The sequence below is a fragment of the Boleophthalmus pectinirostris genome, unplaced genomic scaffold, assembly GCF_026225935.1.
Source record: "Boleophthalmus pectinirostris isolate CB_2022bp ecotype Guang Dong unplaced genomic scaffold, ASM2622593v1 HiC_scaffold_8, whole genome shotgun sequence".
NCBI classification, from domain to species: Eukaryota; Metazoa; Chordata; class Actinopteri; order Gobiiformes; family Gobiidae; genus Boleophthalmus; species Boleophthalmus pectinirostris.
Window position 1 is genome coordinate 40298364 of NW_026571515.1, and position 12826 is coordinate 40311189.

At 40.7% G+C, this 12826-nt stretch overlaps 1 protein-coding gene across 5 annotated transcripts in view; it reads right to left on the reverse strand.

Moving 5' to 3' along the window:
• cep104 (centrosomal protein 104) overlaps window positions 1–12826 on the reverse strand; it is a 72279-nt gene that overhangs the window by 15633 nt on the left and 43820 nt on the right. For all 5 annotated transcript variants that reach the window (XM_020923953.2, XM_055166350.1, XM_055166348.1 and 2 more), the window contains 5 exons: window positions 11696–11896; window positions 5691–5759; window positions 5493–5565; window positions 4448–4520; window positions 2438–2546 (listed from right to left, as the gene is read on the reverse strand). In XM_020923953.2, the coding sequence (XP_020779612.2) occupies window positions 2438–2546; window positions 4448–4520; window positions 5493–5565; window positions 5691–5759; window positions 11696–11896 (525 nt within the window). The remainder of the gene's footprint in view (window positions 1–2437; window positions 2547–4447; window positions 4521–5492; window positions 5566–5690; window positions 5760–11695; window positions 11897–12826) is intronic.

Below are 12826 nucleotides of genomic sequence, written 5' to 3' on the forward strand. Positions count from 1 at the left end.
TCATAAGAGAAAAAATAATATTGGATATGAGGGAAACATATGCCATGGTATTGAAATATCAAATAAAACAGAAAACCCACACCGAAGTTCTTGTACAGGTGCAAATGTAAGGAACAGAAAGATAGAAGTGAAAAAATGCATAGCACACTCAGACGGCCGGTGTCCAAAAGCTTTTTTATTCTGAAATAACGTTTCGACAAAAAAAAGCCTTCGTCAGATATTTTTCTTGCTTTGTACCACAGCTTTTTTTTAGTACCTGTTTGCAGTGGTCAGAGAGAGTGAGTACCTGTTTGCAGTGGTCAGAGAGAGTGAGTACCTGTTTGCAGTGGTCAGAGAGAGTGAGTACCTGTTTGCAGTGGTCAGAGAGAGAGTACTGTTTGCAGTGGTCAGAGAGAGTGAGTACCTGTTTGCAGTGGTCAGAGAGAGAGTGAGTACCTGTTTGCAGTGGTCAGAGAGAGTGAGTACCTGTTTGCAGTGGTCAGAGAGAGTGAGTACCTGTTTGCAGTGGTCAGAGAGAGTGAGTACCTGTTTGACAGCGGTCAGAGAGAGTGAGTACCTGTTTGACAGCGGTCAGAGAGAGTGAGTACCTGTTTGCAGTGGTCAGAGAAGAGTGAGTACCTGTTTGCAGTGGTCAGAGAGAGTGAGTACCTGTTTGCAGTGGTCAGAGAGAGTGAGTACCTGTTTGCAGCGGTCAGAGAGAGTGAGTACCTGTTTGACAGCGGTCAGAGAGAGTGAGTACCTGTTTGCAGTGGTCAGAGAGAGTGAGTACCTGTTTGCAGTGGTCAGAGAGAGTGAGTACCTGTTTGCAGTGGTCAGAGAGAGTGAGTACCTGTTTGACAGCGGTCAGAGAGAGTGAGTACCTGTTTGCAGCGGTCAGAGAGAGTGAGTACCTGTTTGACAGCGGTCAGAGAGAGTGAGTACCTGTTTGCAGTGGTCAGAGAGAGTGAGTACCTGTTTGCAGTGGTCAGAGAGAGAGTGAGTACCTGTTTGCAGTGGTCAGAGAGAGTGAGTACCTGTTTGACAGCGGTCAGAGAGAGAGTGAGTACCTGTTTGCAGCGGTCAGAGAGAGTGAGTACCTGTTTGCAGTGGTCAGAGAGAGAGTGAGTACCTGTTTGCAGTGGTCAGAGAGAGAGAGTACCTGTTTGCAGTGGTCAGAGAGAGTGAGTACCTGTTTGCAGTAGTCAGCGAGAGAGTGAGTACCTGTTTGACAGCGGTCAGAGAGAGAGTGAGTACCTGTTTGACAGTGGTCAGAGAGAGAGTGAGTACCTGTTTGACAGCGGTCAGAGAGAGTGAGTGCCTGTGTGCAGTGGTCAGAGAGAGTGAGTACCTGTTTGCAGTGGTCAGAGAGAGAGAGTACCTGTTGCAGTGGTCAGAGAGAGTGAGTGCCTTTGTACAGCAGTCAGAGAGAGTGAGTACCTGTTTGCAGTGGTCAGAGAGAGAGTGAGTACCTGTTTGCAGTGGTCAGAGAGAGTGAGTACCTGTTTGACAGTGGTCAGAGAGAGTGAGTACCTGTTTGACAGCGGTCAGAGAGAGAGTGAGTACCTGTTTGACAGCGGTCAGAGAGTGTGAGTGCCTGTTGTGCAGTGGTCAGAGAGAGTGAGTACCTGTTGCAGTGATCAGAGAGAGAGAGTACCTGTGTGCAGTGGTCAGAGAGAGTGAGTACCTGTTTGCAGTAGTCAGCGAGAGAGTGAGTACCTGTTTGACAGTGGTCAGAGAGAGTGAGTACCTGTTTGACAGCGGTCAGAGAGAGAGTGAGTACCTGTTTGACAGCGGTCAGAGAGAGTGAGTACCTGTTTGCAGTGGTCAGAGAGAGTGAGTACCTGTTTGCAGTGGTCAGAGAGAGTGAGTACCTGTGTGCAGTGGTCAGAGAAAGTGAGTGCCTTTGTACAGCGGTCAGAGAGAGTGAGTACCTGTTTGCAGTGGTCAGAGAGAGTGAGTACCTGTTTGCAGTGGTCAGAGAGAGTGAGTACCTGTTTGCAGTGGTCAGAGAGAGTGAGTACCTGTTTGACAGCGGTCAGAGAGTGTGAGTGCCTGTGTGCAGTGGTCAGAGAGAGTGAGTACCTGTTTGCAGTGGTCAGAGAGTGAGTACCTGTTTGCAGTGGTCAGAGAGAGTGAGTACCTGTTTGCAGTGGTCAGAGAGAGTGAGTACCTGTTTGACAGCGGTCAGAGAGAGAGAGTACCTGTTTGACAGCGGTCAGAGAGAGAGTGAGTACCTGTTTGACAGCGGTCAGAGAGAGAGTGAGTACCTGTTTGACAGCGGTCAGAGAGAGTGAGTACCTGTTTGACAGCGGTCAGAGAGAGAGTGAGTACCTGTTTGACAGCGGTCAGAGAGAGAGTGAGTACCTGTTTGACAGCGGTCAGAGAGAGAGTGAGTACCTGTTTGACAGCGGTCAGAGAGTGTGAGTGCCTGTGTGCAGTGGTCAGAGAGAGGGAGTACCTGTTTGCAGTGGTCACAGAGGCGCAGCATGGGGCAGTGCTTCCAGTAGTGCCGGTCCAGTCCGTCCTCAGTGAAGGCCTCGTCCCTCCGCCCACAGAAAACACACAGACTACAGAAGGCAAAAGTCAAGAAGATTATCAGTACTGTGTTGTAACTGTATACCACTGTCGCTCTCTCGTGACCGCATTCTCAACAAAGACTTTAAAGTAAACATATGTCACTTTCTGGAGGTGGAAAGTCAACTGCATGGTTCCAGGGAAATTGAAAGTTAAAATCCTCTGAACCATGAAGATAGAGACCAAGTGTTTTATGAATTTTATCCAGAAACACACAGAATCTGGGCAGGTCCAAAATAAGTGAGAGGTGGTTTCATTTTTCTGTTTGTGTCCATTGTCCTTCTAAGATGATTCTTTAGAGGATAACAGCGATGTAGAAGTTTGTAGCAGATCTCCCTTTGCTTGTTGGTGATGAGATATTTGTGACGTCATGTCCGTAAATTTTTTAATGGAATACACGCATCAAGAATCTCGGACTTCCGGTCATTGCGCAATGCATCCGGGGATGGATTTTTCGAAAAAGTGAGCATCAAACTGCCATGTTTGTTTTCCCAGTGGGATGTGTCTATTGACAAAGCCAATCTTTTCTAGTCTTTTGAACCATATCGCTTTTGTTTCTGGTTCTGATATTGTCATATTTTAGTTTTGGGATTCGGACATCGTAATTGTGTGGTTGTTGGATTCTAACAGCAGAAAACGGCTCAAGGAATGTATTTGCGAACTCCATAGATGCAAAAGGGAATCAGATGTGTGTGACTGCAAACCTCTGTTCAAACTGTTTCCCTTCCCAACGGAATTGAAAAATAGTGAAAGGTGAAGGTGATGGGCAGGATTGATCCACGGGAAGGACCAAAAAGGAAACCTTTGACTGACTAAATCATCCCGAGTTTGCAGCGAACATTTTATATGTGGAGCAAGACAAGTTTAATTGAAGATGAAGCCAAGTAAATTCCTTTTGAAAAGTTTTCAAAGTTTGGTGCAGCGTCTTCACTCACGCCTGCTCAAGCCGCCATCTTCAGGTGCGGCCCTGTCCTGTCGCTTCCCCAGTTTAGGCTCCTGGCTCCACTAATGACATCACTCTGTTGCAGCCAATGAAATATGAATTCATCTCAGAACGTCTCATAAACTAAATGTGAAACTAAACTAAAACATCTCCAATTAATACTACTGAGTTTGGAAAAATATCTGAATAAATTGATATTTTTGTGTATGGTGTAGTGCCTTTAGCATACATGTTTACATACATAATTCACTGCTAACTGGAAACACATAAGTTACATGTTTACCTACGTTCAGTGTTCAGTTTTTCGGTTTGTGCTCTATATACAGTATAGTTGCGGTCCCTTTAAGACCCATTGCTGTTTGAGGCACGCTGTTCTGTTTACCATTATTAGCCGTTTCTGAACTTGTGAGTTCAGTTAATAAAGCGACACACGACTTTTTGTGTCTGAAATATGAGAAGTTGTCGGCTCCTTTTTTATTATGCACAACTTCCACAATGGCAAATATTGGTAGGGACTATTTTGTCTTCCCCAAATATTGGTTGTGACATGTTCTTAACTTCCTTATGCAAACCTACACCCTTGATAGAGACGTTTAATGCCATACTGTAGATGAGTAGATTACAGCCAAAAGAACAACAATTCCTTGGAAACAATTCCTTGTGGAGACGCAAGCCTGCTCACAGTAAGGACACAGGCCTTTCTATGTTTTTATGTGCAATAAACACACCCATAATGAAAAAAAACAAAAAAATTAAACACACCCATAATAAAAAAAAACAACAACATTTTACTAAACCTACAAAAAAAAAAAAAAAAAACATAAGTGGAAAAGCACTTTTTACTTGCTAATATAATAGTTTGGAAACATTTAATGAAAATATTAAAGACAGAAAGCTTCATGTCTTGCATATTGCATTCTTACTTGTCTTACTTGTCTTACTGACACTTACCTGTCTAAATAGTTACCAGCAGAATCAGGAGTATCAGCAACTTGCGGCGTCTGCTTCTGCATCTTTGGGAGAGCTGGAAACACAAAGAAAGAAAGAAATGTAGTAGGTTCAATTTCGTATTAGGAAATTGTTCTGCAACACTTTCTCCATCCAGTTTTGGGAAGGTTCCTTTCAAAATGTATTCCTCTACAGATTACATATTACATACTCCAAAATGTAGTTTGTAATGTAATCCATTAAGTTACTTAAGGTGCGTAGTGCAAGTAGTGAAATGTGCAGCTGAAAACAATAATCGAGCCGCAGAAAGAAAGTTTGGATTGAGCAAGAAACTTGTGAGGGACTGGCGGAAAGCAGGGATGGAGAACACAGCTTCACGATAACAAGGAGGGTGCACCATGTAACTTTCCTGGAAGTCACTGGATGGATGGACAAAGCCTGGACTTCAGTGACAACTGAAACCATCCTGTCGAGATTCAGAAAGCCCGGAATATTTGTAACTGGAACTGATGCTGAGTCTGACGACAGCTACACAGAAGAGGAAGTGGCTCTCCGTTTACCTCCGGAGGTCGCAGAGTTGCTCAGAAGTGACACCGAGGATGAAGAATTGAATGGATTTAGTGATTTGGAGTGAGATGGAGAGTTTGGTAAACTTGTTCTGTTCTGTTGTTTATGTTATAGTTTATCTGAAGAACTGTTCATATGTGACGTTAACAGTCTGTTGTTCTCTGTTCTATTGTTATTACTAGAACTTGACTTTCAAGATAAAATGTTGGTTCCTGGTCTCTGATTTTATAAAATAAATTTCCCCCCCAAAAGTGCGACTTATATATGTTTTTTTCTTCTTCATTGCGCATTTTTTGGCCGGTGTGACTTATACTCCAGAGCGACTTATAGTCTGAAAAATACGGTATATATTTCAACACAAGACAAGTGCGCCCTCCACTGGCAACATTGGGGAGTGAAGTATTTCCTAAAGAGACATTAGCAGCACGGCTAACATAAAAACAACACATTCCAGTCCAAAGCATGTGGATGATGTACGTACTGGCTCGAGTGGTTCTCCGGGCCTCCTCCTCTTTGGCTGTTCCTCTTTGGACTCCAGTGCTTTTCTTCTTGTCCTTAAATCACACAGCAGAATATTAGACATGACTGGAAATGGAGCATTAGCGTTAGCCTGGTGAGATCACAAGCGTGTCCGCGCCCTGAGCTGATCTCACGGCACTTGGATGGTGCACAGACTCACAGTGATTTCCTTGAAGGTGACCAGCTGCTCCTGGAGAGACTGAGCTGACTTCTGGGGCTCTCCTGTCCCCTGTGCACACACACACACACACAGACACACAGACAGACACACACACAGGTTTACATCCTTCTTGTACACTGAATTACATTAATTTCCTGGAGACGGAGTCCATTGTCCATCCTTGTGTAACTTTAACCTAACCTTAAAGACAGGGTATTTTATGTCAGGAATGAACTGCCAACACATAACAAAAAAAAAAACAGTATTGTATGTAATATGTTTTATAAGTTTCACTTTTGTTTGTGACACACTGAGTTTCCCCTCACTTTGCTTTCTGCATTGTCACTTCCCCTTCAGCGCACAAGTGTGCATCAAGTTTGTGAAGTTGCTAAAAAAATTTAAAAAAAGCATAATACTGTCTCTTCAACCTATTTTATCCCATGTCTGAACTTTAAACCATGTTGCTGATCTAATTATAAAAGGTTACATCATTGAGACTTGATTTTTGTCCCCATGAGGGAAGCAAGCCCCCATGATGTGAGAGTGTGTACTACTTTACGCAGATATACTGATTGATTGGTGTTACTGGGCATTACAACTTTAGGCTACTAGTTGTGTATATTTGAGGCTCTAACAATAGACGCATCAAGAATCTCGGACTTCTGGTCATTGCGCAATGCATACTGGGAAGGATTTTCCAAAAAAAGTGAGCATCAAACCTCCATGTTTGTTTTCCCAGTGGGAGGCGTCTATTGACAAAGTCGATCTTTTCAAGTCTTTTGAACCATATCACTTCTGTTTCTGGTTCTGATATTGTCATATTTTAGTTTTGGGATTCGGACATCGTAATTGTGTGGTTGCTGGATGTTCTAACAGTGGAAAATGGCTTGAGAAATGGGCTTCAGAAGTTTGAGAACTCCATAAATGCAAAAGGGAATCAGATGTGTGTGACTGCAAACCTCTGTTCAAACTGTTTCTCTTCCCAACGGAAATGACAAATAGTGAAAGGTGAAGGTGATGGGCAGGATTGATCCACAGGAACGATGAAAACGGAAACCTTTGACTGCCTAAATCATCCCAAGTTTTCAGCGAACGTTTTGTATGTGGAGCATCAACAATGCAAAATCCCATTTGTTAAGAGAGAGGTACAAAAGTCAAACAGATATTGTTCGCTTTGCAGTGGAATGTGTTTCTTGGTGAACAGCTGGTGCCTTTCGCTTTGGCGTTGACTTTTTAAATTCGTAACCAAGGTGGAGTGAGGATTCGGGATTTTGCTTTGATGGCTCCACATACAAAATGTTCACTGCTAACTCAGGATGATTAAGGCAGTGAAATTTTTCCTTTTTCATATTTCCCGTGGATCAATCCTGCCCATCGCCTTCACCTTTCACTATTTTTCAGTTCCGTTGGGAAGGGAAACAGTTTGAACAGAGGTTTGCAGTCACACAGATCTGATTCCCTTTTGCATTTATGAAGTTCACAAACAAATTTCTCAAGCCGTTTTCCGCTGTTAGGATCCAACAACCACACAATTAACGATGTCTGAATCCCAAAACTAAAATATGACAATATCAGAATCAGAAACAAAAGTGATATGGTTCAAAGATCGGCTTTGTCAATACGCATCCCTCTTTGTCAATAGACACATCCCACTGGGAAAACAAACATGGCGGTTTGATGCTCGGAACATCCTCCCCAGTATGTATTGCACAATGATCAGAAGTCAGAAATTCGTGATGGATGTATTGTACAGGTCCCCTCAATTCGAGACCAAAATTAAGACTGGGAGATATGGCAAAAAAAGAATCATGATTTTTTTTGTTTGTTTGTTTGTTTGTTTACCTCATGTTGATGTATCCTGATTTTCAACTCAATAATTTTTTTAAATTCAAAAATCTGTATTAATTTTATGAACACAAACAAGTCAGACTTTTAATCAATGCACAAAAAATAACAAAAAATAGCCCAAATTCTCACTTTGAATTTTTAAAAATTTTAACTCTAACACTGAAAAATTTGTTTGAATTATTCTGAATTTTAGTTTCTGAAATTTTAAGTACACATATGCTTCAAAGTCAAAATAAAAATTTCACCTTTTAAATATTTAGCACAGATATTTTCAAGCCCTCAAATTCAACAGTCAAAATCCAGAGTGTAAAATTCGCACACAAAATTTTCACAACAAAGATCCAAGATGCCAAGGCAGAAGTAATCGATCCTGTGTGAGTGAGCAGGACAGTGGCTTTTTCCTATTGGCCGTTCTCATCTGTGGGCGGGGTTTACACTTAACAAATCAAAGAGATGAAGTTTTGATAAGTTTAATTCTGACCAATCAGATTGCTTCACTGCAACATTTCCTGCTTGTTACTAAATTAGGTCGGATCACTTTGGATCGATTCTTTAGGCCGTGGCATCTTGGATCTTTCCTGCAAATGTTTTACTCTATACTTTTTACACGCCGAATTTTGACTGTTGAATTTGAGGGCTTGAAAATATTTCTCATGAATACTTAAAAGGTAATTTTTTTATACTGAATTTTCAACCATTTGAAAATGATCACTTACAATGTCGCCAACTAAAATTTAGAATACAAATAATTTAACATTTTAAAGTTAAAAAATTAAAAGTGAGAAAGTGGATTTCAACTGCATTTCAAATTCAAAATCTAATGAAACAAATGATCTTCCGCACTTCCTCTAAAGTTTCCCGTCTGCTCCAAAACACATGCTTTGACTGACAAAGGATTGGCTCTCTGCAGCTGGAAGGAGATCACCAACCACACCCCTGATACTATTTTCCCTTGCACCAGTTTATTTATAATCAAATCAATTCATGTTCCGGCTAGTCCTCATTAGTCCTCACCAGTGTTGGGAAGGTTACTTTTAAAATGTAATCCCCTACAGATTACAGATTACACACCCCAAAATGTAGTTTGTAACGTAATCCATTAAATTACTTAAAGTGAGTAACGTAATCTGATTACTTTGGATTACTTGATATTGTCATGTTTTTTAAACGACATGAATGTAGCAACCACATCCTGAAAATTCTTGTTTGTTGTCTTCAAATTGTCTGAGCCCAAGTCTCATGAATAAGCGACTGTTTGCTGTAGAGAAACAAAGACCAGGATATCTTAACATAAGAGGTTTTGTCTGTTAAAAGACAGAAACAAGATCAGCCTTTCCTTCACCATATTAAAAAATATTATTGATAGAGAAATAATTTTTTATATGACATCACCTTAAATTATGTCAACCTACTGTTAGGTGTCATGTTGTTTAGACCTGGTTTAGTCCTGGTTTAGTCCTGATTTTTAGACCTGGTTTACTCCTGATTTTAGACCTGGTTTAGACCAGGTCTAGACCAGGTCTTTAATTCTGGTTTAGTCGTGGTTTAGTCCTAGTTTAAACCTGGTTCAGTCCTGCTTTAGTCCTGGTTTAGTCCTGTTTTAGTCCTGGTGTTAGTTCTGGTCTAGAGGTGCACAGGAGGAAGCGCGGTTTACGCGAGAAAACATGGTCCACACGCGGCGCACGAGACGTCGGTGTCCGCGCTGTAACTACGGAAGGAGACGTGGTCCGCGGGTTCTCAGGTTGATGACGATGATGGTGTGTGTTTGTGTGTGTTTGTGTGTGTTTGTGTGTTTGTGTATAGGACAGTAGTGCAGATATAGTGCAGAGTCTATGCAGGTTGTTTTCACCAGTGCCAGTAGCTCCTGTTTCACATTTAAGTTGTAGGCGATTTTATATATATTTTTTTTTAATATATATCTCACATCGGGAGAAGAATTTCCAAGACACAAATGCGTTTTTACCAATGCACTGCTGCTTCCACTGTGTGACTGACACCGCCAACTTTAACATGACGTTTACATCGCTCTTACTGTCGCGTTCTGTTTGGGTTTCCAACAATGAGTGGAATTACCGAAATAAAAAAATAAATAAATGGGATGTAGCACAAAATGTGAAAACAGGAAAATACCGCCTTGTAATCCACTTATTTCAGCAAAGTAACTGTAATCCAATTACCACTCATTGAAACTGTAACTGTAACGGAATACAGTTACTTATAATTATAGCTCTTGAGGCCAAAATCTACTGTGTATTGTCTGCTTCTAATAGAAAGTATCTTATTGTCTGATTATCAGGAAGTGCACAGTTAGTATGCTAGCTGTTGTGATGGCTTTACCGTGACATCAAAACTCTTCTCTGGTCTCTGAGAAATGTAAAAAAAATGATAAACTGACTGCACTGAATGATGAGGATGCTTTAAATTCAAAAGGTACATGGGGAATAACCTAAGAAAGTAAAAGTCAGGTACAGCCTACCTTTAATGATTCGGGAAATCTGAATTTAGCTCTTGTTTAGAATTTTGTATGTTTTGGTTTAGTCCTGGTTTAGTCCAGGTTTAGTCTTGAAGTCTGCATTTAGTCATATCAGGTAGAGTCTGTCAGTCAGGATTAAATAAAATATTTCAGAGGGTACTAGGAGTGAAAATCATATCTTTCAGAGGGTACTAGGAGTGAAAATCAAATGTTTGAGTGAAAGTCAAATATTTCAGAGGGTACTAGGCGTAAAAGTCAAATATTTCAGAGAGTACTAGGAGTGAAAGTCAAATATTTCAGAGGGTACTAGGCGTAAAAGTCAAATATTTCAGAGGGTACTAGGAGTGAAAGTCAAATATTTCAGAGGGTACTAGGCGTAAAAGTCAAATATTTCAGAGGGTACTAGGAGTGACAGTCAAATATTTCAGAGGGTACTAGGTGTAAAAGTCTAATATTTCAGATGGTACTAAGAGTGAAAGTCAGATATTTCCAAGGGTATGAGAAGTAAAAGTCAGATATTTCAGACGGTACTAGGAGTGAAAGTCAAATATTTCAGAGGGTACTAAGACTGAAAGTTAAATGTTTCAGATGGTACTAGGAGTGAAAGTCAAATATTTCAGAGGGTACTAGGACTGAAAGTTAAATGTTTCAGATGGTACTAGGAGTGAAAGTCAAATGTTTCAGAGGGTACTAAAAGTGAAAATCTAATATTTCAGTGGGTACTAGGAGTGAAATTCAAATATTTCAAGGGGTACTAGGAGTGAAAGTCAAATATTTCAAGGGGTACTAGGAGTGAAAGTCAAATGTTTCAGAGGGTACTAGGAGTGAAAGTCAAATATTTCAGAGGGTACTAGGACTGAAAGTCAAATGTTTCAGAGGGTACTAGGAGTGAAAGTCAAATATTTCAGAGGGTACTAGGACTGAAAGTTAAATGTTTCAGATGGTACTAGGAGTGAAAGTCAAATGTTTCAGAGGGTACTAGGAGTGAAAGTCAAATGTTTCAGAGGGTACTAGGAGTGAAAGTCAAATGTTTCAGAGGGTACTAAGAGTGAAAATCAAATATTTCAGAGGGTACTAGGAGTGAAATTCAAATATTTCAAGGGGTACTAGGAGTGAAAGTCAAATATTTCAAGGGGTACTAGGAGTGAAAGTCAAATGTTTCAGAGGGTACTAAGAGTGAAAATCAAATATTTCAGAGGAGTAAAAGTCAAATATTTCAGAGGGTACTAGGACTGAAAGTCAAATATTTCAGAGGGTACTAGGACTGAAAGTCAAATATTTCCAAGGGTACTAGGAGTGAAAGTCAAATATTTCAGGGGGTACTAGGAATGAAAGTCAAATGTTTCAGAGGGTACTAAGAGTGAAAATCAAATATTTCAGAGGAGTAAAAGTCAAATATTTCAGAGGGTACTAGGACTGAAAGTCAAATATTTCAGAGGGTACTAGGACTGAAAGTCAAATATTTCCAAGGGTACTAGGAGTGAAAGTCAAATATTTCCAAGGGTACTAGGAGTGAAAGTCAAATATTTCAGGGGGTACTAGGAATGAAAGTCAAATATTTCAGAGGGTACTAGGAATGAAAGTCAAATATTTCAGAGGGTACTAGGAGTAAAAAGCACTTGGTCTAGTTCATTACAAATCTTGCACACAAATGACTGAGGACCCTCCCAAAGTCAGCACTCACATGTGCGTCTGCCACAGTCCCATCAATCTGGGCGAAACCTTCAAAGATCCTCTTGTAGATGAAGTTCTTGTGTGTGGCGTGGTCGTTGGGGGGCAGGTACCGGAGAAGCTGGGCCCCGTGCTGCTGGTACATGGACAGGATGATCCGGACGGCTGCCTCCCTGACCGTGGACGCGCTGTGACCAAGGGCTCCTGTGCAGAACTGACACACGCATAATGAAGAAAAATTAGGACTGTTGTCATACCAATTAACAATAACAAAATATTATATCTTTTGAATAGAAAAAGTCCTCAAAATGTTGCATATATCAGGAAGCTGAAACACAATTTTTGTTCTCCAATTAAAATAATTCCAATATGTCAAAACCATTTCAGGAGACTTCATCATGAAGCCAAGGGTTTACAGCGCTGTCAATAAAGTAACAAGAGGATACTTTGAGAAATTTTTTATCTAAAATATATAACGTTTTAAACTTTTTTTCTTAACTACATAATTCCACAGATCTTACATCATATATTTGATGTCTTCAGTTTGTATCTACACTGCAGAAAGTAGTAAACATAAAGACAAACCATGGAATGAGATGACATGTCCAAAATTTGGACTGTGTAAACTTCAGTTATTCAGTTATGATAAGCAAGCACTATTAATTCTTCAGGCAATTATGAAACAGCACTAAAAATAAAAGACAAAACAGGTTCAACAGATGACTAATGTCCAATGACCCAACAATGCCTCATCTAATACAGGCCACTGGATCAGTGTTGTCACTTGATGCCAGTACTGGTATAGGTGCAGCAGTTTTTTGATTTGTTTTGTTTTGGGTTTTTTTTTGTTTTTATCTCAGGTATGTCTGAAAACAAGTGTATATTTTTGGTTTATAGTGGTCTGCAAACAGTGCAGTAACTGGAACAGCTCCACTCTGCATTAGTTGATCATGTTAAACATTGTAAGACTTTGGGTAAATAGATTTTGAAAGAGTGGAGGACATAATGACGCTGGATGAACCAGTCTTTATAATCCCTGAGCACAGAGAGCTCAATCACTATGGGCCCAGAGAGGGTCCATGTACACTGGGCACAAAAGAAGTCAGGGCTACCACTTCCAGGAACCTCTGCTCCTCTGGGCGTT